General features: G+C 34.9%; 1 protein-coding gene across 2 annotated transcripts in view; it reads left to right on the top strand.

The window, feature by feature from the left end:
- The window catches only part of ABCC1_1 (Multidrug resistance-associated protein 1), a 99,572-nt gene that overhangs the window by 58,621 nt on the left and 13,335 nt on the right, over window positions 1-27,616 (top strand). For both annotated transcript variants that reach the window (XM_051208562.1, XM_051208561.1), the window contains 8 exons: window positions 1,650-1,864; window positions 2,791-3,149; window positions 4,915-5,063; window positions 10,378-10,485; window positions 12,335-12,578; window positions 16,300-16,427; window positions 17,748-17,930; window positions 22,412-22,611. In XM_051208562.1, coding sequence (XP_051070100.1) covers window positions 1,650-1,864; window positions 2,791-3,149; window positions 4,915-5,063; window positions 10,378-10,485; window positions 12,335-12,578; window positions 16,300-16,427; window positions 17,748-17,930; window positions 22,412-22,611 — 1,586 coding nt within the window. The remainder of the gene's footprint in view (window positions 1-1,649; window positions 1,865-2,790; window positions 3,150-4,914; window positions 5,064-10,377; window positions 10,486-12,334; window positions 12,579-16,299; window positions 16,428-17,747; window positions 17,931-22,411; window positions 22,612-27,616) is intronic.

Raw genomic sequence — 27,616 nt, 5'->3', positions numbered from 1 at the left:
AAGTTAGACATCAACACAATTGGATACCGGTCAGCTCAGTGGTTTAATGGTTAAGCGCTCGTGCACGAGACTGATAGTTCTTGGGTTAGAATCTCGTGAGGTGGGGTCGTGGATACATACTGCTGAGGAGTCCCATAATAAGACGAAACGGCCATCCAGTGCTTCAAGGTTTTCTATGGACTCATGATCTCAACTATTGAAATTATATTCGTAGGTTTATAGTATTTGGTCATGGCGGTCTTCGAAACATTGCTCGTATATCCTGGGACCATTGAGTAAGTAACGCAGTTGTCAGGAAATGGGTACTAGGTAAGGATGGCAATCAGTTGATGAAGTAGTGAAATTTCATCAGTTGAGATGGCTGGGACTTGTGTTACGTATGCCCAACCACTGACTGCCTCGACGTGCGATGTTTTGTGGTGTAGGAGTAGGTTGGAAGAAACCTAGGGGTGGCCAGATCAAAACATGGCACAAATACATGAAGTCACTGACATGTGGACTGAGCCATGTTGATAGGTGTAGACTACCTGGTTGGAATCCGCGAGACGATAGCAACCGATGGTTAGAGACCTTGAATGACATTGCTGAAAATCGTTTGTAATGACACAGGTGCACCCACTCTTTGTGTTCTTCCAAATTCTAATCTTCTGAATCCTCCTTGTCTCTTTTTTTCTCTTTCCGAATTTATTTCACTGGATTATACTCTTTAAATAACATCTCCAAACCCTAATCTTTCCGATCACCGCTTATACTCTTACTACCTCTACCAATACGGCATTTGAATCGACAACTGCACCTCTGTGCTAATGTGATATGGCAATTCGAACTGGTATATGTACGTACGAAGTTCTACGTTGTTACTGACTGACTGACTGACTATTGAAATTACTATAATGTCCACTAGATAAACCCCTTCTGATATAAATTTAATTTACCCATTCAGTTTGTAATCGGATAGAAATTCGTTATAGTTTTCAGAATAATAATATATGAAAGTCAATTATCTAATTTTAGTCGCTAGTTCATTTACTTTGATAAATAAAAAACAGTATTTCAATATTAAAACCAGTGAAATTTCTAAAATCTCCACAAAACTCCTGATAATAATCATCTGCTCACTAGTGACTGACTTCAAGAGATACTCCTGGAGTTCTAGTGAGAAGCCGTTACCAGTGAAGTTCAACCAGATCTGTTGTGACATAGGAACTCACTGAAGACAATGGTGTACGGTTGCGCAACTTCGTCGATTGGTTGAAGTTAGACAAGCTCAGTGATCTAGTTGGTTAAAAAAATATTATTTAATGATATATTATAATATACCGATTAATTTATTATTATTTATTTAAACGCATAAACCCGGGCAAAGCACCGGATATTCACTATTCGTCCTCTCCATTTTGTAAACAACAGTAATGCTATGAGATGACAGTAAGACTTCCCTGACAGTGGTTGTATTCATACGACCATCTGAGAGCATTTGGAGAGGAAAAAAGAGTTGACTCTCCTTACTCTCAGCTGTACCAGGTCATTTGGGATCTTACCGGTTAATTGATTGATATACTTCATAATTTTATTTGTACATATTCATTTTACATTATATATATATATATATAAACTTATGTATTTTATATCTATTAAACACGCTATAGGGTACTGTAGCTTATGTACCACAACAACCATGGATATATAATGCAACATTACGTGATAATATATTATTTCATCATTCATATGAACCAATTAAATATCAACAAGTATTACATGCATGTAATTTAATCCCAGATCTTGATTTATTACCTAATGGTGATATGACTGAAATTGGTGATAAAGGTATTAATCTATCAGGTGGACAAAAACAACGTGTCAGGTAACTAGAATAGTTTTAATGAGATATTATCCTATTTCATTGTTTTCTCTTAATATTCTCATCAAGATTCATGATATATAATGATTGAAATTTTATTTATTTGAATACATAAATATTGATATAAAGGGGCATCGAATACATATGCGCCACACAAGTCAATTGATTTGTGCGTGGGCTGGGATACCGCCTAGATGCCTTGATCGAAACAGATGGTTTCCTTTGGAGGCCACGACCAGAGCCTTAGACATAAAGGTCTAGTCTGCAAGGCAGTGGAGTAACGTCAGATGATGCAGTATCATGGTAACCGGTGACCAACAACAGGTTCATAAGCCATTTGGTCCTTAAGGATACTGTGCATCATTGGTTTGGAATCAGGATTTCCAACTCCCCTAGGTGAATCCTCCATTTCCACCAACCCGCTTTTCGTCCTTTTAATTTCGTAAACAACAGTAATACCGCGAGAATTTAGTGTGTAGGACTTCCCTGACAGTGGCTGTGTACGCGTGGCCATGTGAGAGCATTTGGAGAGGGAGAGCTGACTACCCCCACTCTCGGTTGTACCAAGGCATTTGGAGGCAAGTATATACCTTGGACCACTTCCGTATATTACACCATAAATGACTGATCAATCCTTCGTTTTATTTGGCTATTTATTATTTACTTATGGCGGACTATTGAATCTTTTTTAGAGCGATTTGAGTACATATTCAGCTATTGTTATTTACAAATCAAGATAACTCTATTTCCCTTCAAACAATAGAGAAGTTTTACATGGCTCAAAAACGACTATATGATTGGTAATGTCTGGTTTATCTTTTATGCAACCTAATTTTCGGTAATGACAACTAATTTCCATTTGTTATAGTGTAATCAATATCATGTTTTATACGTTTATGTACCGTTTATTTTCTTTTTGTTGTTATTAGCCTAGCTAGAGCATGCTATGCTGATGCTGATGTCTATTTGTTAGATGATCCATTGTCAGCTGTTGATGCACATGTTGGTTTACATTTACTGAAATATGTATTAAGTCGTTCCAACGGTCTACTTGCTTCTAAAACATGCATCCTTACTACACATAGTCCAAAAGCTTTACCATTCTCTGATCGTGTTGGTCTAATGTCTGATGGTCAAATAATTGAATTGGGTAATTATCAACAATTGATACACTCAAATAATAGTCGTTTATCTGCATTTTTAATAACAGCTATACGAGCTGAGTCAGAAGTTCAATCAAATTCATCGAAAGAATTGGTAGATTGTTCACCGGAAAATTTAAAAAAAGGTAATAAATTTTGTCTATCTTCAGCTGATTAAAATCTTTGAAAGTTAAAAACACAACACGTACATTTGTAGTCTACAGTCAGACGATCTTCTTTCAACTGAATTTCCAAGGTATAACCATTCATTTCTAACTTGTTATTATTTGATTTGATTTTGAATGAAATCAGAAGAACAATTGAGTTAGAGTAGTGTTGATTGATTTCTGGATTGTATAATAGCTATAGATGATTCGAAAAGTTTATATGAGCTTAAGATTTCTTTGAGTAAAAAAGATAATTTTACAGTGGTAAAGTTACATTGAAATCATGAGCTGATCAATGATAGATCATTATTGAAAACATGGAAGTACTAAATGTTCGTTTCGTCCTGATTTGGAACTCAGCAGTCCTCACTTATGATGCCGCTGTAGTGAAGAAGAACACGGGTGAGGACAGCCAAATTGTATTTGGGACAAATTACAGAATTACTTGGTAAAATAGAAAAACCATATAGTAAATCGTTAATTTGCAAAATATCATTCTATCATATCAAACCGGGCTGTTGCTGTTGTCAACATCAATCCATTGTCTCGCATTTCGTTGCTCATGCGATTTCTTACAAATTCCATTGTTTTCTCGCTCTTCTTTTCTTGATCTTCTCCATCTTTGCTGCCAGCCATTACGTTCTTTTGACTCACGTTATATACTACTTATATCAATATAAGTAGCACGCACCACACCGCAACCAAGATTTGAACTTAATACCTTCTGTCTCACGCCCAATTGCTGTACCTCCAGACTATTAAGTCGGCATTCAACGATGTTTATTTTCAATTTCAATCAATCTACGATATTGGGTGACCATTTTTTATTGTCTTCTGTGGGTAACGGTTTCACACACATGCCACAGTTTAGCTCCACGGATCACCTAAAGAAATGAAAACTGGATAACAAAATACCAGTAATAATATTCATAATAATAATAGGAAATGATTTTAATCTGAATTATGGATTCACCATGATAGTGATAAGTGGGCAACTATCTTTTTTTGAATACATAAATTTGGTTTCATTTTTTTCAATAGAAATTGTTTTTTTATAGTTGAGATCATAAGTCAGCTGAAGCTAGATCACCATCGAAAACCTGAAAGCACGGGACGGCCATTTTGTCTTATTGTGGGACTCCTCGGCAGTGCGCATCCACGATCTCACCTCGCGAGGTTCGAACCCAAGACCTATCAGTCTCGCGCACAAGCGCTTAACCTCTAGAACACTGAGCCTGGCCGGCATCCAACAGTGTTAACGTCTAACTTCAACTAACCCACTAAATTGAGTGACACATCCACCATTGTCTTCAGTGAGTTACTATCTCACAACAGACCCAGTTGAACTTCACTGGTCACTGCTTCCCACTAGAACTTCAGGAAATACCTCTTGAAGACCGTCACTAATGAGTATATGTTGATTAATATCAGAAGGGATTTTGTGAATATCGTTTAAGCAAAACGTAAACAAGTTACATTTTATTGTCTGTTAATGATTTCGAATGATTTACGAAATTGGATGACATGCTCATTATCGATTAGATATTAAGCTGTTCAATTATTCAAGCCTTGAAAAAGTACACGAAATAAAAGTGATTTATCTTATTTTGGATAAATCTCTGTTCTGTCTTTATTCATAAACGGAACTAATTTTATGGGATATTTCTTCAAATCTGATTTCTTATCATGATTAATCTCTTTTTCTCTCTTTTCTCTTATTCATTTCTTTAATTTTATTCTCTAGAATTCCTTGAACCAAGTTGTTTCCTACCTTTTGAATCATCTCCAGTATCTGAACATCATCATAAAAGTTCCACAGAAACATTGAGTATAGATAATCATAATGTCGTCGGACAATCGAGTTTTACTTCAACAGGATTATCTCGAAGATTAGTAAGTATATTGGTATATTTATTTCAATGAAGGCTTTTTAAATTGTATATATATATATATATATATATAAGTGCAAAATCTTAACTGTTAAAATTGTTAAGGTTGTGTTTTATGCTATGTATTTGTGGCAAATCCGATGGAGTAATAATAGTAATGTTCTACGAATATCGTCCCAGAGAATTCCACGTCGTGCATTATTTGCCGACTGGTTGTAAAAAGCAGAGGTGGTCAGTGTATGACATGGTGTCGAGGTATGAAAGAAAGCTGCAAAGGGCTGACTTCTGTTGGTCCTTCACGACTCCTTGGCTGGGGTCCGAGAGATGGTGCGGCACAGTGGCTAGAGACGTTATCAGATATGGCTCAGAATAGAAGCCAATGGCGATCCTGCTGTAACTTTCTTTTACTTTCTTCGTAAAAAGTGTTTGTATCTTCCTTAACCGAAAGATTCCTTCTGGTCATACCTTTTCGTCTCCCCCGTTATTATTTTTATACTACCTTACACTAATCTGTTCGTTATTGTTCCTTTTTTACGCTTCTATCCTTCTTTTTTCCTTCTTCTCTTCAACTTCTCATTGTTTTGTGTGGCGCATGTATATTCGGTGCCCTCTTGTACCAACATTTATTTGTAATAAATAAATAAAAATAAAATCATGTGGAATGATGGTAAATCAGTTGATGAGGTTGTGAATCTTCATTGACTGAGATGGTTGGGACACGTGTTACGTACTCCTGAATACCGATTACCACGACATGCAATGCTAACCGGTGTTGGAGATGGTCGAAAGAAAGTTAGGGACGGCCAAACCAATACGTGACATCAGTGCTTGAAGTCACTAACTTGTAATCTGAGCCATGTTAGTAGATGTAGACTACTTGGTTGGGGTCCACGTGACAATGGTAACCAGTGGTTGGAGACTCTTAATGATATGACTCAGAATCGATCGATCACAATGGCGTCAGTGTATACACTCGTCTTTCCTTAAACTAAAAGATTAAAATTGTTTTATACGTTTGTTTCTACGATCTAATTCTTTCTTCCTGTACTATATCCTTATTGCAATCTTTCTTTTATATGTTACCACCTCTGAAGTAACTACTTTTATGAATCCGGTGTCCATCTTGTTGTGTTAATGAGGTTTGGCAACTTGGACCGTTGCATATATGTCCCTTGTCCTACGTTGTAGCTGACTGGCTGACTGTATGATTATTATTAGTAGAAATAGGATCAGCTAATTATTATTCTGTGGAATATGATAGCTTTAATTATTTACTATAGTATAATGTTTGAATTAAGGGTGTGTGAAACGCAATAAGTCGACTGTTTTTAAAGCTTGAAATAATAACTTGTGAAGTGATGTTTTAATGGTTGAACTATTTTGATTTTCAAACAATAAGTTACAGGTTCGAATCCTATTCTTTTAAATTCTTTCCTAGCAACTAGATGGTAACAGTTATCTACATATAAACAGTGTGACTAAATTCTGAGTGTACAAACTTATGATTAATAAGTGTACAACATATTTTATTCATGAGGTTTAATACAACCACCTATTTTTATTCAAGATGATCAAGTCGATAGAGAAGTGTTCAAATTTAGGATCTAGTAAATGAATCTTGACTAATTTGATCATTATTTAAATGATCATCTTTCAAATTCTTACTTGTTAAGTAATCTATTTGAGTTGTGATTGTTTCCACTTGTTTTAGTCAAATAGATCCATGTCGTTTAGATGCCTTGTATGTAATGATCTAGATAATGCAGTTTGAAGGACTGAGTAAATTGACTAATAATCAGAATAATAATTCAAGTATTTCATTACATAATGATCAATTCAACATTTATAAAACTGTAGCTAACAAAACTATCTTTTTTATTCGAAGATCTCAGTTCATGCATTGTATTTCCTAAATGCTGTATTTATCCTCAACCTAACTATTCCTTTTTATCATTAATTTAGACATGTAGCTGTAAAATACGATAAGCATTGATTAGAATCTAATATCCTTTACATTTTTTTGGGTAAATAAGTAATGCATCGTACGTAGTACATCTTTATTTCTCTTAGAAGTTTAGTTTATTTATGAGGGCCAGAGATGTTATCTAATTGTCAGGAGTGAAGTAGGTGAGGCAGGATTAAAATGTAGTGGTTAAAAGTCTTGTACTTATTTGTTTGAACACGTAAATAGTGGTACAAAGGGACACCGAATACATATGCGCCACATTAGTCACGTGATTTGCGTACTCGATTGATCACTGGATGGTGATCAATCCTATCGACCACCATCTGATCTCAACATAGTGCATGCAATGTCAAGCCACCTAATCTGATGGTTATATTACAACTTGGTTAATAGGATTCGATATACACTAAGAAGGATCTGACATACATGACATTGATCCTATAGGAGGTTAGTCGCGACCCGGATAGCTCATTAGTAACGTCTGTGACTGTGAAGCTGGATGACACGGGATGAAATCAGTCAGGGCTCATCCATTCCCTTCATATTATATGTACACCTTGTTGACGAGTGCCAAGTAGCACAAAACCCGGGTCTAAGGTTTCCTGTTGGTTACCTTCAACCACCATCTAAAGTCTTGTACTTGAAATACTGACCCACCGCTTCACGTGAATACATAACTTATACTCATTGGATGGTGCTTCATTTCAGTTCGTTGCTTCAAATCCTAAACTTGAGTTTAAATATTCACTAACTTATCTTGTGGATATTTTACAACACATAGATAATGGTACAAAGAGGCACCATATACATGTGCGCCACACAAATCTCATTCGATATGTGTGAGGGCTATGATACTGCCCGGTGCCCAGACTGAAGCAGGTGGTTTTCTTAGGGGCCACACCCGAGCCTTTGACCTAATGGTCTGATCCGCAAGGCAGTGGAGCATCGTAAGGAGATGCAGTCCCATGGAAGCCGGGGACCAACAATTGGTTCATACGCCATTTGTTCCCTCAGGATACTGGAGCCCATGTGAACCATTGGTTTGGAATCCGGTTAAAGCGCCGGACATTCGATTTTCGTCCTCTCGTTTTCGTAAACAACACCCCCGCCACGAGAAGGCAGTGAGTAGGACTTCCTGGCAGAGGCTACATACGCGTGGCCGTGTGAGAGCATTTCGAGAGGGAGAGCGGAATCTCCCCACTCTCGGCCGTACCAGGGCATTTGGGGGATATATTGTGCACTCGTCATTATTTGTGTTTCAGAACTGAATTTCAATTATTTTCAAATCGAATAACATGTAACTCTTGAATTTCATTATTCATCACTTATGTAATATAGCAAAACGTGTTGTTAATAGCCTATATTTAAACTGAAACTATTTATCAAGTAGTACATGAATCAAGTTAAAACTTAGTTACTAAGTCAATTTTGAGATCATTTTTCTATGTTTCTTTCTTTTTATTTATTTTCTTTATTACATAATTAGCATATTAGCATATTAACCAAAGTAAATTTGTAAAATTATTCTAAAGATTTTTTGTTATGAACGTTGCTTAGTTACTGATATTTTGTTCAGTAGTTAATTTTGATTGTTTAGGTGTGGTTTATTTATCATAGTAGATAGTTTGTTTGTATTTTGTACTTTTCTTTTTACGTTTGTAAAAATTCACTTCTAGTCTGATATTATTTTCAGAAAAAGGGTTCTGTGGAGATTGTAGTAATTTCAATAGTTGAGATGATGAGTCCATTGAAGCTAGATCACCATAGAAAACCTGGAATCACTAGACGGTCGTTTCGTCATGTTGTGGGACTCCTCAGTAGTATGTATCCACGATCCTGCCTCGTGAGATTCGAACCCAGAACCTATCAGTCTCGTGCGTGAGCGCTTAACCACTAGACTACTGAGCCAGCATCGAACGGTGAGGAGTCCCACAATTGGATGAAACGGTCGTCCTGTGGTTGAAGGTTTTCCATGGTGGTCTAGCTTCAGTTGACATATGATCTCAACTATTGATATTATTTTCACAATTTTACAGGTCAAGATACACGATTTTATTTATTTGTTAATGGAAATCAGTATTATCAACGTTGATTTCTAACTCTATAAAACGATAACATGTAGAGAATATGATTTAGGGACCAGCCAATCAGAAGTGTTTGAGAGGTTTCAAGGTCATGGCGCCGATTTCAGTACCTGATGCTCATGTACAATCGGTTCATATAGGGTTTTAGAGAAGACGTGATAATGGAGCGGCTACAACAAATTGGGACTACTAAGAAGTTCCTTTATATGTAATTGTGGTAATCAAATGACTTGTGCAGACTACTGTGATAATATTGTCTTTCAATGTGATATATGTTGGAGGAAAAAGTCAGATAGAATAGCAACTTTTTTCTCGCTCAAAAATTGTTGATAATTGTCGCGAACTATATAATAAAAGCACCAGCAACATTGGCTGCAATATTTGCAGATGTTATTGAAACTTCGGCTGTTAAGTAGTATGAGTATTGTAGAGATATATATGTAATAAAAATGACACGCTTGCACAACCGGGATGCACACATATAATACTGACGCTATATGATCTCTACATGAGATCTATGTAGATCCTTTGTGTATTGGGTACCAACGAATTATATTTTTCACTATCAGTCAATTAGAATTTGTTATTGAAAAACTCTACGTTAGGGTTTATGATTGAGATCATGAACCGATTAATGTTAGACCACCACCTTTGGAAACCTGGAAGCACTGGACGGCCGTTTCGTCCTATTGTGGAACTCCTCAGTGGTGCACATCCACGACCTTGCTCGCGGCATTCGAACCCAGGGCGTTCAGTCTCGTGCGCGAACGCTTAACTTACTGGACCACTGAGCCGGCATCCAATTGTGTTAATGTCTAACATCAACTAATCCACGAAGTTGCGTCACCATCTTCCATTGTACTGAGGTAGATACTTGTCTCTACCCGACATAGATTAGCTCTACTGGTCACGGCAATTCTTAACTAAAACTATGTATGAAACTTTATACTATCTCAAGGGATATTCCTTCAAATATTAATCAGCATGACAGTTGTTGTCATAATTCACAATTATCAGGAATAATTTGTCCAATTATTTTCATGGTCGATTAAATTATGTCATCGTTTGTAATATGAACAGATAGCATTTCTATACCTGATGGAAATACAAATGTCATACACTAAAATATCCTGTTCAAAATTCGTACTTAGTCTTATGATGTAATATATCATCAAGAAAGTTTGCATTGAATTTCTGTATTGTTGTTATTAATATCATCATCATTACTATTATCTAATCACACACTGTTTTATTTACTCATCAATTAGGACAAATCATCAATAATTGAGGTTAGTGACACTGAGGATACCGTGAAAGAACAAGAGCAAAAAACTATTCAACCAATGAGTCAACCAGAAAAAGTTCTCACTGGTCGAGTAAGTGATTAAATTTAATGAATGATGAATACATGTTGTGTACGTGTTAAATTATTAGCTAGAGAACACATAGTGTGTATAAACACTTCAATTCACTAACCCCACTTGATATATAATAAGATATCAGATGGGTTTTTTGTGGATATTATAGTAATTTCAATGGTTAAGATCATGAGTCCGTTGAAGCTAGACCACCATGGAAAACCGTCCAGTGCTTCCAGGATTTCCATCGTGGTCTAGCTTCAACTGACTCATGATCTTAACCATTGAAATTATAATAAGCTACAAAGATGTGATTATACATCAAAGATGTAAAATTTCGTCTTGTTTTCTTTTATGGTAGAAGAATAGTATAGTGATAACAAGACAGGATACATTAGTTCTTAATACTTTTGACTATGTTAAGAAAGAAATAGTCCAATAATGACTAAGTGAATTTGATTTGATATATCAATCCATATTAGATCCTAATATTATTATAACCGATAAATTCCAGTGTTACATTGAATTTTCCCCAAATGCCCTGGTACGGCCGAGAGTAGGGAGAGTTCGCTCTCCCTCTCCAAATGCTGTCACGTAGCCACGCGTATATAGCCTCTGCCAGGGAAGTCCTACTCATTGCCTTCTCGTGGCGGGGATGTTGTTCACAAAATGAGAAGACGGAGCTTTAACCGAATTTGTGGACCGGAGAGTCCACCTAGGTGAGTTGGATTCCAAACCAATGGTGCACATGGGCCCCAGTATCCTGAAGGAACAAATGGTGTATGAACCAATCGTTGGTCACCGGCTACCATGGGACTGCATCTCCTTATGATGCTCCACTGTCTTGTGGATCAGACCTTCAGTTCGAAGGTTCTGGGTGTGGCCCCCTAAGGAAACTACCTACTTCGTTTTGGGCACCCGGGCCGTATCACAGCCCTCACACATATCAAATGAGATTTGTGTGGCGCATATGTATTTTGTGCCTCCTTGTACCAATATCTATGTGGTAAAATAAATAAAAAACACATTGAATTACATCATTACTCCTATAATTGTTTACGAACTTATAGCGGTATCGTATATGTGTCACTTTTATGGTGCTGTTTATGTTCAAAATGATTAACGTTAAAAGATACTATTATTATTCTTGAGAGGTTATGAAGATTGTTGAATTATTTACTTTACATCACTAACTTATCTCAGGCAACTATCATAAACCAAGATGTTTTAATTATGCGCTTATTAAAAAACCTAAATGTCTTTAGATTTATTTATTTATTTAAACACATAAATATTGGTACATAGAGGCACCTAATACATGGGCGCCACATAATTTGCTTTATTTGTACGTGATGCCCAAACCAAAGCAGGTGGTTTTCTTAGAGAGCCACAAGCGGAGTATTGACCTAAAGGTCTTATCCACAAGGCGGAGTGGAGCAACGTCAAGAGATGCAGTCCCATGGTAGACGGTAACCAACAATTGGTTCATACACCATTTGTTCTCTCCGGATCCTAGAGCCCATGTGCATCATTGGTTTGGAATCGGGTATTTCCAACTCCCTTGTGTGGATCCACTATATCTACCTACGCAGTTAATGCGCCGGACATTCACATTTCCCCCTCTTAATTTCTTTAACAACAGTAATGTCGCTAGAAGACAGTGATTAGAACTTCCCTGTCATTGGTTGTATTGACGTGGCCATGTGAGAGCATTTCGAGAGGGAGGGCATACTCTCTCCTCACTCTCGGCCATTTGGGGATGAGGCTGTGAATTCACATTACTGATGGATTACATAGTGGAATAAGACAACTCATTTTCTTTATTGAACATTTTTGTTTGTTTGTTTTTTTCTCTTTTTTTCTTCAGATTCAATTTCAAGTCTTTTTAATTTATATAAAAAATATTGGACTACTTTATAGTTTATTAGTATTATTATTTTATCCATTTAATCATTTATTATCATTGGGAACAAATTTATGGTTAGCTGATTGGTCAAATGATGCAAAAATAAATCAATATAATTTATCTTTTAATAATATTACATCTGAACAATTTTATTCCCAACGTAATTATAGATTATCAATCTATGCATTATTTGGTACATTACAAGGTATAGTACAATATATATATTGATGTAAATACTTTTATATGAAAATCAATCTATTTTTGTTTCCTAGTATAGGGGTTGTGAAGATTATTAAGTTTTGATCATGAACCGATTGATGTTAGACCAGCACCTTTGGAAACCTGGAAGCACTGGACGGCCGTTTCGTCTTATTGTGGGACTCCTCAGCGGTTCGCATCAAACGATCCTCGCGGGATTCGAACCCAGGGCGTTCAGTCTCGTGCGCGAACGCTTAACTTACTGGACCACTGAGCCGGCATCCAATGATGATAGTGTTTGATTACTTACTGACGTCTGTTACTCCCAATGGAGCATAGGTCGCCGACTACCATTCTCTAACCCATTCTGTCCTCCACCTTCTTTTTTAGTTCTATCTACTTGTTGTTCATTCTTGATTCATATCTCTCTCCATTTCTCAGCGTAATATATTTTTTGGTCTTCCTCTTCTTGTTGGGACTTGGGAATTCCAAGTGAGAGCTTACTTACTGACTTACGCCTGTTACTCCTCGTGGAGGAGCATAGGCCGCTCACCAGTATTCTCCATCCAACCCAGTCCTGGGCAATCCTTTCTAGCTCATTCCAGTTGTTGTTCATCCTTTTCATATCTGCTTCTATTTCCCGATGTAATGTGTTCTTTGGCCTTCCTTTTAAGTTAGGGCTTGCCTCTTGATGCAGTTTGACGATTTCTTCAATGTATGTTCTATCCATTTCCAACTGGTCTTCCCGGTCTCCCACATTGTTCGGACATTTCATGTACCTATAAAAATTGTTGCCTTGTGACATATGATTATTTTTACTTACTTCTTGATTCCCTAAAGAAGAAAATTTTTGAAGTTTTAGTTTCTTGTTAAACAGTTCAGTTATATCATAACATGGGATATTTAATCTTTGTACAATCATCATTCTTTATACTTATATCAAGTTTTGAAGTGAGCAAAATCATCAGTGTTATTTAGGATGATGATTGCGTTATATCGTCAATCCATTAAAATTGTGAATAGACACTCAGTTGCCTAATTTTGATATATTTTCCAGGTGAATACACTTCTTTGTATTATTGTGTAGAGCGGTGACATTCAACTTGTAGGTTCCAATTCCAAACTTTAAATCACCTAGTTCAATTTAGGTGACTGAGTAGTATCGTTAGATTTTACTCAACAATAGTATGATTCAAAGCTGAGAGCATAAAATTTGTGCTTAGTGCATGAATAAATCAGGATTATTTTATCGTGATATGTAGTGATGTCGTTCAGAAGAACGATGAAAGCTCCACGACTCAACTAACTAGTTCAGAGAACAAAACTCTATCAAAATCATTCAGAGCTACAAATCTTTTATACCATATGCTTGATTATTTTTTTCAAATAGATCAGTCCCTTCATTAAACATCTTTTATCCTGTCACTAATTGATTATTCTAAATATCAGTATTACTGTATTGGATCTCACTTTAACTGTCATCAGACTTTTATGAACTACCAATACTAACCTATTAGTACCATATTAGATTTCTACGAACGTTTTAAGCATATTTCTCTTTTGTATTTGATTGTTGTTGTACAACGCGCTTCAAGATTTTTTTCAAAAAACAAAACAAGACAATAGCATTCCATGGATGAACAATACTCGAATACTTAATGTCTATACTGATTATTCATGAAATCGCGTGATATTTAGTCCTTTGTTAGTATCTAGATGTGAAAATTGGTTAATTTTGTAATTTTTCCATCACGAACTAACATCAGTTGAGAAAACCATCATCGTCTAGGAAACATTGGACTGTTGTTTCGTCTTAATACGAGACTTCTAAGGATTGAGCATCCATCATCCTATTTAGAATCAAACCTGGGACCAACAGGACGTTTTACTAGCACTTATTTTTCAGATCACTTTATCTCACTATTAGTATCTTTCAATTCACTCAATTTGTGATATTATCCAATTATTATCTATTGTTGTCGGTGATCATTACTTGATATCCAACATAATTAAACACAAAGTTCCATCAGAACTCTATTCATTATTTGGTTGAAGAAATTTAAGAATTAAAATTCTAACTCTAATCAAAAAAATTTCACAACGTTTTGATTCGTCCCAAACTAATATCAGTTCACAAGATATATGAAACTAAGTTATCGTTTATTCATTAGAGGTTACTAGTATTCGATCATAGATGTGTTCGAAGCATTGATCGTATATTTTGGGACCACCGGGAAAGTAATGCAGTTGTTAGGAAACGGGTACTAGGTAAGGATGGCAAATCAATTGATGACGTAGTGAAACTTCATCAGTTGAGATGGCTGGGACACGTGTTACGTATGCCCAACTACCGACTGCTTCGACGTGCGACGTTTTATGGTGTAGGAGTAAGTTGGAAGAAAGCTAGAGGTGGCCAGATCAAAACATGGCACAAATCCATGAAGTCACTGACAAGTGTACTCAGTCACGTTGGTAGGTGTAGACTACCTGGTTGGGGACCGCGATATGATAGCAACCGATGGTTAGAGACTTTGAATGACATGACTCAAAGTCATTTACAATGGCGCACATGCATCCACTCTTTGTGCTCTCTCGAATCCTAATCTTCTGAATTGTTGTTGTTCCTTTTTTCTCTTTCCAAATTTATTTCACTGGATTATACTCCTTGAATAACATCTTCAAATCCTGTTTATACTTTTACTTCCCCTACCACAATGGGATTTGAATCGATACTTGTATCTGTGTGCTAATATAGTATGACAACTTGAACTGATGTACGTAAGTACGTACGAAGTTCTGCGTTGTTGACTGACTGACTGACTGACTGACTAAGAGGTAGTAATTGTAGACATTTGTGTTAATACAATGTTCAATGTGTTGTTTTTTCTTTCATCTTTGATACTGAGAATATTCTTTATGTTTTTCTTTTTCATCTTTTTTTATTATCTAATCATTTCAATCTATCAAGGTATCACAAAAGTCATTGCTGATCTGATCGGTTTTATTGGATTATTAAAAGCTAATACACGATTCTATAGAAATTGTTTAATATTAATAATAAAATCAAAAGAATTACCATTAGGGTTTATTAGTCAACCTATTACTCAATTAAAACAATCTAATCTGAATCATTTGAATGATCCTCATCATGATCATCCTCATCGTCGCTGTCATAGCAACAGTACTCATTGTTGTCATTATAATGAAGCACCAATACAATGTATCATCAATTGTTTAACAGTAGATTTTGCAAATATTGAAAATGTATTCCCATTCACTATAACTGGTTTAATCAATCTTTATATGGATATTATAATTATCACTGGGCAAATAGTTTATTTATTTGGATTGATTTCAATTAAAGGAATTTTATACAGTATCATCATTTACTTTATATTTGGTATATGGTTATATTATATAAAGGCAGGTGGTTTAACACAACAATATCATATATGTATATGTAGCATGAATATTTGCTTCTATGATTATAAAGGTATAGATGTATATATCCATGCTTGTAGTTAACTTATAAATCATACTTTTACCTAATCTGGGAATAGAAATGATTAGATTCTTTAATTCTCCTTCTCTTGGATACATGTATCTGTGTGTATGAAGTAGTAGTAGTAGTAGTATTAGTAGTATTAGTAGTAGTATAAACAATTCTATGCTTCCATTACATTATCCTATCTCATATGTATTATTGTTATTTTCTCATCTTATCTTAGTTTTATTCGCAATGTTATCTATATATACATTGTCCATCGGTCATTTAGGATGTGTTATACGATTACATAGTCGATTATTAAGCTATGTATTACATGCTCCAGCTACATTTTTCGATTTAGTTCCTCATGTAAGTTACATTCTTATAATATATTGACATGTTTTCATGATTTTTGCTGTTATGTATTTTCTAAATATACAAATGGAATAATGTAACAGACATCTAAGATCTAAACCTGGGTGATAAGTGACCGCAAGGACTCGTAAATTCTGATTGAAAACTATTGTTGTGTACAGAGATCCAGATTCTAACAGAATGAATAAGCATACGATCATTCTTTGGTTGCTATCATATTCATAAATTAAGCCTACTACTTAACAAAAAATAATGTGAAATGATTTTAAGAGTGATCACATTATTATTGTATCTGTTCTGGTTTGAATGTGTAAGCAGTATCTTAGCCTACACACTAGCGATGATTATCACTAATTAAGAAAATGACAGAATGAACTATACTTCTCGCTCCGTTTTATAACATCTTTCTATAGCATATACATATCTATCAACCCGGTTTATGTTCTGCACATCTGTTCATCATCTCACTTTCGTGATAAAAACACCTTCATTAGTTAGTAGAGGTTCTGTTATATTATTTCTAGAAGGAGAGTAGACTTATGCCAACTTCTGATGCGCCGAGACATTTGTAAGTTACACTATCTACTACGTCACCCATTGTGAAGACTATTAATTAAGGAACGAGTATACTGCGCGGCAGTTCGTTCTGTTTTACTTTACGGCTGCGGAACCTGGTCATTAAGAGTAGAAGATACTCGTAGGTTGCTAGTATTTGACCACAGATCTCTTAGAAATATTGCTCGAATCTACTGGGATCACCGGATAAGTAATAGTGAGGTTATGTGTAGGGTATTAGGGAATGATGGTAAATCAGTTGATGAGGTTGTGAATCTTCATCGACTGAGATGGTTGGGACACGTGTTACGTACTCCTGAATACCGATTACCACGACGCGCAATGCTGACTAGTGTTGGAGACATATGGAAGAAAGTTAGGGGTGGCCAAACCAAAACATGACATCAGTCCTTAAAATCACTAACTTCTAGTCTGAGCCATGTTAGTAGATGCATACTACTTGGTTGGGGTCCGTGTGACTATCGTAACCAATGGTTGGAGACTGTGTGTGACATGGCTCAGAATCGATCAAAGTAACTCTTTCTATGAATTTGATGTTGATCTTGTTGTGCTAATAAATAAGATGTTACAACTTGAACCGATGCATATATGTACCTGATCATATACATTGTAGTTGATTGACTGACTGATTGACTACCGATACATGATTAATTTTAATGCAATTTTTTTAAATCATCATCATCATATTTATACTACTTAATTCATTTGTTCTCTTCAATTATGAATTAATTTTTATAGGGTCGAATTGTCAATCGTTTTTCACAAGATATTGCAACATTAGATAATCCAGTATTGGTTTCATTGAATAGTACATTAAATTGTGTGCTAACATGTTTTTTAACATTATGCCTTGCTTGTACACTTAATATATACATGATTATTCCAATTTGTTTATTAACAATTATCTATTTATATATACAGGTAAGTGATATATATATATATATATATATATATATATATATATATATATATATATATATATATTCAAAATGATTGTACTTTGCATGTCAAGTTTTGTTTGTTTCTATATATTACTGTTATTATACATAGTAGTAGTAGTATATCTATGTTGATTCCATTTTATATGTATAATTTGTATGTTAGTGTTTCATCATTAAAAAGTGAATTTGAGTTATCTTTTAACTAACATACTATCATCATGATTATATAGTGCTGAGAGATATTGACAAAGTGTTATTGTTTGATCTGTAATTGATACTACTCATTTGCTATGATTACATCATAATCATATTGTTTAGTTACCATTGTTCTTGTTTGAAAGTTTTTTTTTTTGGTTTTTAGACTAGAATCAGTTTTCTTAGTTGGATTAAAGAATCTATAATGTATTTCAGTGGATTCACTCTCTTAAATAACTACTGGTTAGTGATCAATGTGATATGTGACCGGTCTTTGTTAGTGCAGATTGAATGCTATCGATCAAGTTACAATGTGGCCCACTAGTCTAGGTGACTTGACATTGAGTGCACTATGTTGAGATAAGACGGTTTGGTTAGAGGTAGTGAACAGGAAACCTTGAATCTAGGTTTCGTGTAATTTGGCACTCGTTAACAAGATGTACCTGTCATCTTGAAGGAATGGATGCCAAAAAGCACGAAACTCCGGTTCAGCTTTTGCTGTTGACTACCTCCAACCACTATCTTATCTATTAATACATCAATAATAATAACTAAAAATTCACTTCATATTTGTTGTAATAATAATAATCACTGATTATACTACTGATAATACACAAAGTTTATAAATAGTATTTTCTTCGATACTATCTAGTTAATCTTTGTGAACGATTTCACTGTGGTATATTTATCTCAATAACTTTATTCTAGAAGATAAATTTCAGAAATGCATATTGAAGGAATACTTTTCAAAGATTTATAGAAATAGTTCCAAAGAGAAATCTTCATTATGTATAGGAAATGGGTAAATGTATATTAATACTACAAATGAACATAAAAATGTCAAGAACATGATAAACATATTTATGTAATAGATTGTTTTTGTATATACCGTGATCGTGGATGTGCACTGTTGAGGAGTTACCAAATAGGACGAAACAGCCGTCCAGTGCTTTCAAGTTTTCCATAGTGGTCTAGCTTTAGTTGACTCATGATCTCAACTATTAAAATTACTATAATGTACACAAATCCCCTGCAAATATTAATAATTCAATATTTATATATGATTATGCAACATTTTTCAACCGATTTTTGATAATGTTTATTTATTTCAACGCATAGATATTGGTACAAGGAGGCACTAGATATATATGCGCCACACAAATCTCGTTTGATTTGTATGAGGGCTGTGATACTGCCCGGGTAACCAAACTGAAGCAGGCGGTTTTCTTAGAGAGCCACAAGCGGAGTATTGACCTAAAGGTCTTATCCACAAGGCGGAGTGGAGCAACGTCAAGAGATGCAGTCCCATGGTAGTCGGTAACCTACAATTGGTTTATACACCATTCGTTCCCTCAGGATACTGGAGCCCATGTACACCATTGGTTTCGAACCAAAGATTTCCGACTCCCCAATATGGATCCATTATATCCACCTACACAGTTAATGCTCCAGACATTCACTTTTCGTCCTCTGAATTTCGCAGACAACAGTAATGCCACGAGAAGACAGTGATTAGAACTTCCCTATCAGTGGTTGTATTGACGTGGCCATGTGAAAGCATTTGGAGAGGGAGTGCGTACTCTCTCCTCTCTCGACCATATTAAGGCATTCAGGGGCTAATGTACAAAGTATTAATAATTACGAAACATTTGTGTCACTGATGATTATATTTTTCGTTCAATTTAATTGTTAATAAAAGAAGTTAGAATTTCATATTAACAACATTTTACAAAACTAGATCATAAGAAACATTTTCCATTGGAAATTGTTGTCTACTAAACAAAAGTTTAGTTGATTCATATCAATAATATGAATTATAATTAACGATGACTTTGCTTAGGAACAAACACATTGTTTAGACATATCAACATTCTTTATTAAATCGACTTACGAATTCAACTTTTAAAATGACTACAATCTCCACAAACCCCTGTTTGGATCAATAATCATTTTCTCATTTGTGATTGGTTTCAAGATAGATTTACTGAAGTTCTATTGAAGACATTCAATTTGTGTCGAGCAAAGACAAGTATCTAACTCAAACAATGAATGAATGGTTGTTTAAGATGATGGGTTGATTGAAGTTAAGACATTAACAACATTGGATACCGGTTCACTGATCTAGTGGTTAAACGTTTACACTTGGAATCGAAAATCCTAAATTCGTGTACTATCATTGCTGAGAAGTTGCATACTATGACAAACCGTCAGCTGTCTAATACTTCCAAATGTTCAACAATAGTCTAGCTTAAATCGACTTATAAATTCAACGATTCATTAAAATGCACTTGATGAGTATTTAAATAAAACAATAAAGATTGAAAGGTTTCATTATGTATTTTATATTATGCTTTATTCTATATTGTTGCATAATTTAAACCATTACAACTTATTTGCCATATTGTCATGACAGAAAAGAAAAGAAAAACAAACAAGATTCATCTAGATCTCATTTCACACAGTTACTGTTTGTTTTTTTTTTTGTTTATATTATTTCATGAATTTATATTCAAGTTGGAAAAAAATTTTTTTACTTCTCCTAAAAAAAAAGTTTCATGTTTCTATGGTAATTAATTATTATTCATTGATTGTTTCTAAGTGACCTAGCAACAATTCATTGAATAGAACTTTTGTGAATTTCGTTAATGATTGTTTGAATTTAATAAGATAGAAACCTTTTCTGTTCATTCATTCATTCATTCGTTCATTCACACACATACACACACAGTTGAGAATATTATTAAGTTGATAATTAAGATTTGAAGAAGAGATTGATTTGTTTTTTGGAAAAAACATTAGTCACATTTGCGGATAAGCATTAGTTAGATAATAAACCTTAGAATAATTGTTTTGTTGTAGTTTCTGACTTAATATCGACCGTTTTATCCTAGTATTATAAGATTCTTCAGCAGTGTGTATCCACTATCTTGCTCATAAGATTTCCTGGAGTTCTAGTGAGAAGCTATACGTAGTGAAGTTCAATAGTGTCTGTTGTGAGGCAGCTACTGACTGAAGGCAATGATGAATGATGGATTGGTTAAAGTGTTAGACATCATTGCGAGACTATAATTTGTGGACGAACCAATCACATATAAGATAACAGGTCTCGGGCTTTAACGTGAAATTCATTCATTCAGATAAATAGAGCTTTGATATTATAACTGAAGTAAGTTCGTGATGAAAATCTTGAATCTAATTTCTAACTTTAATCATCAACTGTTCATCATAATTTGTATTTCCTACACTGGTTTATAATCCTCAGTTGGTCCTGATTATTAAGTAGACACTCCCAAGGTTAGTCTGACGTCGGTCAAAGGTCCTCCATAAATTATAGTCTTACCATGAACATTAACTAGGTAATGTATTGAAAGATGAGAAAGCTTAGAATAGTTGTTTTGTTGTAGTTTTTGACTTAGAATCTGTCTATACTTCTTGTACTCTATATGGTATCAAATTCTGAATGAGAAGATGTTGTATCGAGTACGTTATAATTTGACTACTGATTTGACATCTAATATTTTACTTATCTAAGCCAGTCAATTAGTTATATCGTATATCTCTCATCTAACGTCATCGGTGGTATGTTAGTCTTATTGCTAATGTGATTAACCTTTTTAAGATGTACAGCTTATTAAAGCGTTGGTTAATGATTGAATTACATCATTATACTAACAATCAAATAGTAATTTCAATTTACTTATCAAACATTATAAGCCGCTAATGTTATGTTCTTTGATTTGTTTTGAATATAAAAGTACTAAGTTACAAAGATCTCCTTTACTCTAGGTCCGAGACTTTCTTAACTTGAGATGGTGAGGAATATTTGTAGCTCAGATGGATGATTTTGATGAAGTTTTGTTCTCTGAGCTGGATGGTTTAGTCGTGGAGCTTTCATCGTTCTTCTGAACGACATCATCAGCACAAACTCCATCAAAAAACTTTCTTAACTTAGATCTATTCATTTCACTGTTCACCATTGTACACAGGAATTATTTTTATAGTTAATGATTTTATACAATAGTTAGCAAACTATAACTTGATAATCTGGAAGCACTGGATGGCTGTTTCGTCCTATTGTGAGATTCCTCATTGGCAATACTCATCCACAACCTCGTCCTGTACTTCCAGGTTTTCCATGATTTATAATAGCTAATGATAATAATGATCTTTATACTGATCATCAGTTTATCTTTCCCAAACATTAACGTTCAATATTTTTGTTTATCTTTTCTTGAATGTTTCTTTGTTTTTGTTTCTTGTTTACAGAATTTATATGTGACTACATCTAGACAATTGAAACGTTTAGAATCGATTAGTTTATCACCGATATTTTCACATTTCTCAGAAACTTTATCTGGTGTTGATAGTATTCGAGCATATAAATTAATTGAAATCTATAAAACGATTAGTTCAACTAGACAAGATTTAAATAATTCCGCTGTTTATGCTTCAATTATATCACAAAGGTTAGTTGGTTACTATTTCTAATACTAATAATAATGACTATCAATAATTATAGACTATCAGTTTGATGTTCTTTGATTGTATTGGATAAGTCTTGTTAATTGAACACCATATTCTGTTCCGAAGCTATTCTCGTAATCCCCAAGTTGGAACTACACACTGACTTGAACATGAGTGAAAAGGCGCGAAGTATTCGAGAAGCACGTTACTTCAAAGATTTGTTTTTGAGTACAGAAAATATAAACTTTTTATAGCATTTTAAATGTCTTTGGGTTTGCCGAAAATTCTAGAATGCTACTAAACATAATAGCCGTATAGTAATCAGTTTATCAGAAACTCTACATGTGACTTTCCACTTTTTTGATGTTTCTGGCTAAACTTCTAATGAACGCTGATTGGATAAAATGCTTCTTACAGTTTCCTGAACCTTTTTTGGTGTTAGGGATGCAGAGGAATATACCAGTAATTATCGTGTTAAGTCTAATAGTGTCCTTGGACGTTAAATGGACATTTCCTATTGATCGATATTTATTTCACTTGTCAAATATTTTACAAATGTTGTTTTCTATCTTATGGTACGATGTGGTCTGGTTGGTTGGTATATAAATAGAGTATGTCTGGAATATAATGATTCACAACTCAGTCGCTGAGATTTGTGTTCTGGAATCAACTGGCTGGGATAGACAGCGAAGCGGGGCCAATCGGGACTCTAGGCCGTCCGTACGTGTTTACGTGTCACCGAATCGATCGATATAATACGCTGTCCTCTAATGTGCCCTCACGTCACAACACTTGGCTTTTGCAAGAAGTTTTCTGGATCACGCTGACAGTATTTTTATGTAGATAAGTAATGAATTGTTTAGTAAGAAAAGGGTAATATTGTAGTGTATTCTACTTATATCGATATGAGTAGTATGTAACGATAGTCAGAATTAAAATGTCTGGCAGCAGAAAGTCGAGAAGGAAAGAATGCGAACAGAAAGCAATTCGTATGAAAATGCAGGAATGATGAAGTCACAGACAATTGATTGATATTTGCAAAAGGAACAGTCAAGACACTGGATTGATATTTTGCAAATTAACTATTTACGGTATGGTTCTCAGATTCTGTAATTTTGTGTTCAAATATATTCGATTATCCTCACTTGTTTTCTCGTTCAATACAATGTGAATTACAGTTCTATTCAATCTGTTGGTATGACATGGTTCCTATTTTACTAGGAATTTCTGTTACATTTCGATATTAAAGTTTAAACTAATCTTTTGAAGGACATTGTCTGCATTGCATTTTACAGGTTATTTTATATTTATATATTTAAGCACATAAATATTGGCACATAGGGGAACCTAATGCATAGGCGCCACATAAGTCGCTTGATTTGTGTGTGGTGCTCAGACCAAAGCAGGTAGTTTTCTTAGGATGCCACAACCGGAGACTTCGACCTAAAGGTCTAATCCACAAGGTGGAGTGGAGCAACGTAAGGAGATTAAGTCCCATGGCAACCGGTGACAGCCATTTATTTTTTTAGGATCCTGGAGCCCGTTTGCATCACTAGTTTGGAATCAGAAATTTCCAATTCCCCTATGTGGATTCTCTATATCCACTCACGCAGTTAATGAGCCGGACATTCGCTTTTCGTTCTCAGTCAGTAACGGACAGATGTTGTTATTACGAATACCACAAATGATGACTTGTCTTCATTTCGATCTTTCCATGGACTATAAAATTAAAAACCTTCTTTAACTAATAGTTAATGATTTCGATGGATAAATTGGGTAACTACAAACAAACTCTCCCTTTCAAATCAACCTATAACAATGAAATATTCACTTTCGCAACTTATAAGTTACTTGTCTTATGTATCTCGATCATGTTCTTTACGGAATTGTTGACTACCCTGTATAACCTTGATAGTCACCTTTCAGTTTTTTTTACACTCTCAGGTTATGATTTTGAAAAGACCTATCCTACATCAAAATCGATTAAAGAGACACATTTGAAAATCTGAATAGAAATGTCAAAATTTCACGCCTGTTTTGAAGTGAACCTTGAAAGTATTGTTGAAAATGAAATCCTCCTTTTTTGAAAGAAATCAGTATCTACTTAGGCTAGTCAAATTAGTCCATCATAATGTGGATCTATTAAATAATCATTTTATTTATTTATTTCAACACATAGTTATTGGTACAAGGAGGCACCAAATATATATGCGCCACACAAATCTCATCAGATAAGTGTGAGGGCTGTGATACTGCCCGGGTGCCCAAACCGAAGCAGGTGGTTTTCCTAGGGGCCACTCCTCGAGCCTTCGACCTGAGGGTCTGATCCACAGGGCAGTGGAGCATCGTGAGGAGATGCAGTCGCATGGTAGCCGGTGACCAACAATTGGTTCATACACCATTTGTTCCTTTAGGATACTGGAGCCCATGTGTACCATTGGTTTGAGATCCGGTTAAACTGCCGGACATTCGCTTTTCGTCTTCTCAATTTCGTAAACAACACCCCCGCCACGAAAAGGCAGTGAGATGCTCATTTGCATCAAGTCCTACATTTGTTGATTGAGATCATAAACCGATTGATGTTAGACCACCACCTTTGGAAACCTGGAAGCACTGGACGACCGTTTCGTCCTATTGTGGGACTCCTCAGCAGTGCGCTTTCACGATCCCGCTCGCGGGATTCGAACCCAGGGCTTTCGGTCTCGCGCACGAGCGCTTAACGAACTGGACCACTGAGCCGGCATCCAATGGTGATAGTGTCTAACATCAACCAATCCACGAAATTGCGCGACCAACTTCCATTGTACTGAGGTAGATACCTGTCTCTACACGACATGGATGATGATCAGCTGGCTGAGTGATATTAAACTTGTTACATAATGTATCAATACCAAGGTTGAATTTGTTGGTTTTAAATAAATTCAAGATTGGGTAAAGAGTTAATAAAATATAGTTTTTGTAATATACCAATGAGTAGAAAAATTGTACTTTGACATTTCGTGACTTAATGTTGACTACTTATTCAGAGTAAATAAATGACCGAATATTTGGTTATTTATTTATTCTGAAGAAGTGACCCACATTAAGTCACGAAGCATCAAAAGTACAGTTTATGTACTTATCGGGATATAACAAAAAAAAATATTGATGTATATGAAACAATGGTTGTACCTTAGAACTGATAGAAATCCCTTCTGGTTTGATTGATTTCTGTTTGCCACTAAGCCCTACATTGTTTTCGAGTTGTTTTGGTAAGATCACTTGAGACCACTATATACGTTAGCTAGTATATAAGTTCTTTTGAAAGGAATGGCGTGACTACGACTTAGTTGAGGGGGTTAGTGGGAAGCATAGAGTGGAAAATACTGCCGAAAACGATGTTATTATTAAATATGAGAAATATGGTTCAATACTCATATAATTAAATCAATTTGTGCTTTATAAAAATGTCTTACATCATCAGATCCGATCAAATCAGGTATATTAAAGTCAATTCAACTTCTGAGAATCGTAGAATTGTTTGAAATCAGTTTTGTCATAGCTAGATAGGCTGTGTCAAATAAACATATCAATTGTCTTTACATCAACTACTTTATAATGATTTAGACGTTTATTCAGCTATGCATATTCTCATGGTGGGTTTAAATGTGTACATGTCAATTACTTATGTTTATGATATGCTTGAATTTTATTACGAGTTCACCTAACTTGGTAAACGGAACGAAGGTCAACGATACAGTGACACGATAGGCTATTCTAATCCGTTGTCCCCGGCCCTGATAAGTAGATCAAGGAGTGTCGATGAGACGTAGAGAATGTATTCTACAAGCGCTCAGAAAATACGAGGTCACTAAGCACACAAGTCAAGCTTATTTATACAATGACAGAAACACACTTGGGAGAGCCACAAAATAGCGTACCAAAAAAATCCGTCGACCAATGATAGTCAATGATTTCTGAGCTGTAGGTCAACTAAGCGTCTCTTGGCGCGAAAACATGAAATTCAAATTTTCATAATAAAATTACAAAGTTAGGACCTTTTCCAAATGAGTTCTAGGGATCTAACATCCTCAATAGTTTACCTTTTCGTTTATGTTTGTAAATACAATTAGTCAATAATTTATAACCAATACATATATTCATATTCATATTTGAATGACAGATTATGTTTTCTTTCTTTGATTTGACTGATGAACGGTCTCTTGTTTTCTTGAATTAATAAACTTGTGACAAATCGTTCCTAACATAGTGCGTACTTCACTTTTATACTCTGAGATTTAGCCTACTAATAAGTAAGAAGTTATCCAGGGTCATTTAATATTCATAGTCAGATGGGTACTAAGTAACACATTCCTTCAATCACTTCTTAGTTTATTTCACATATCAGATATCTTATTAACTTTGATAAATTTAAAACTTAATCTTTCCATTACAAACACTGTGGAAGAAATTTGGGTTTCATACCCAAGTATTCATTTTGATTGTATTTGAATGAGTTATGAAACTTATATCCTATATTCGTTTATCTGAATATGAGTTTCAGCATCCCTGTCTCTGATAATTGATCAGTCTCTATCTTTATGTGTACATCCTGATTGAACTGTTTTGATATAGCCTTATAGTTGCACATTTGACGAGATTCAAGTTTCAATTTTAACACCAACACTAGGATGTATGTAGATCAAAGTTACTAGTTTTAATTTAACATATATCCTGGATCCCTCATTCAAGATGTAATAATCGCTTAACTAACGTATGATCCTGTTCAATTTTTATGATAAATATTTAAAAAAAAATTGTTTTCGTGCGAGATCGAAGGTCCTGGGTTCGAGTCCTACGTGTGGGATTGTGGATGCGCACTGTTGAGGAGTTCTATACTAGGACAAAACAGCCATCTAGTGTTTCCAGATTTTTATCAGTAGTCTAACATTAATTCATTCATGATATCAATCGAAACTCAATAATCTCCACGACCCCTATACTGATAATTTTTCTTATGTATGTCAT

Source organism: Schistosoma haematobium, chromosome ZW (genome assembly GCF_000699445.3).
Source record: "Schistosoma haematobium chromosome ZW, whole genome shotgun sequence".
NCBI lineage: Eukaryota > Metazoa > Platyhelminthes > Trematoda > Strigeidida > Schistosomatidae > Schistosoma > Schistosoma haematobium.
This window is presented reverse-complemented; position numbering and strand designations above follow the sequence as displayed.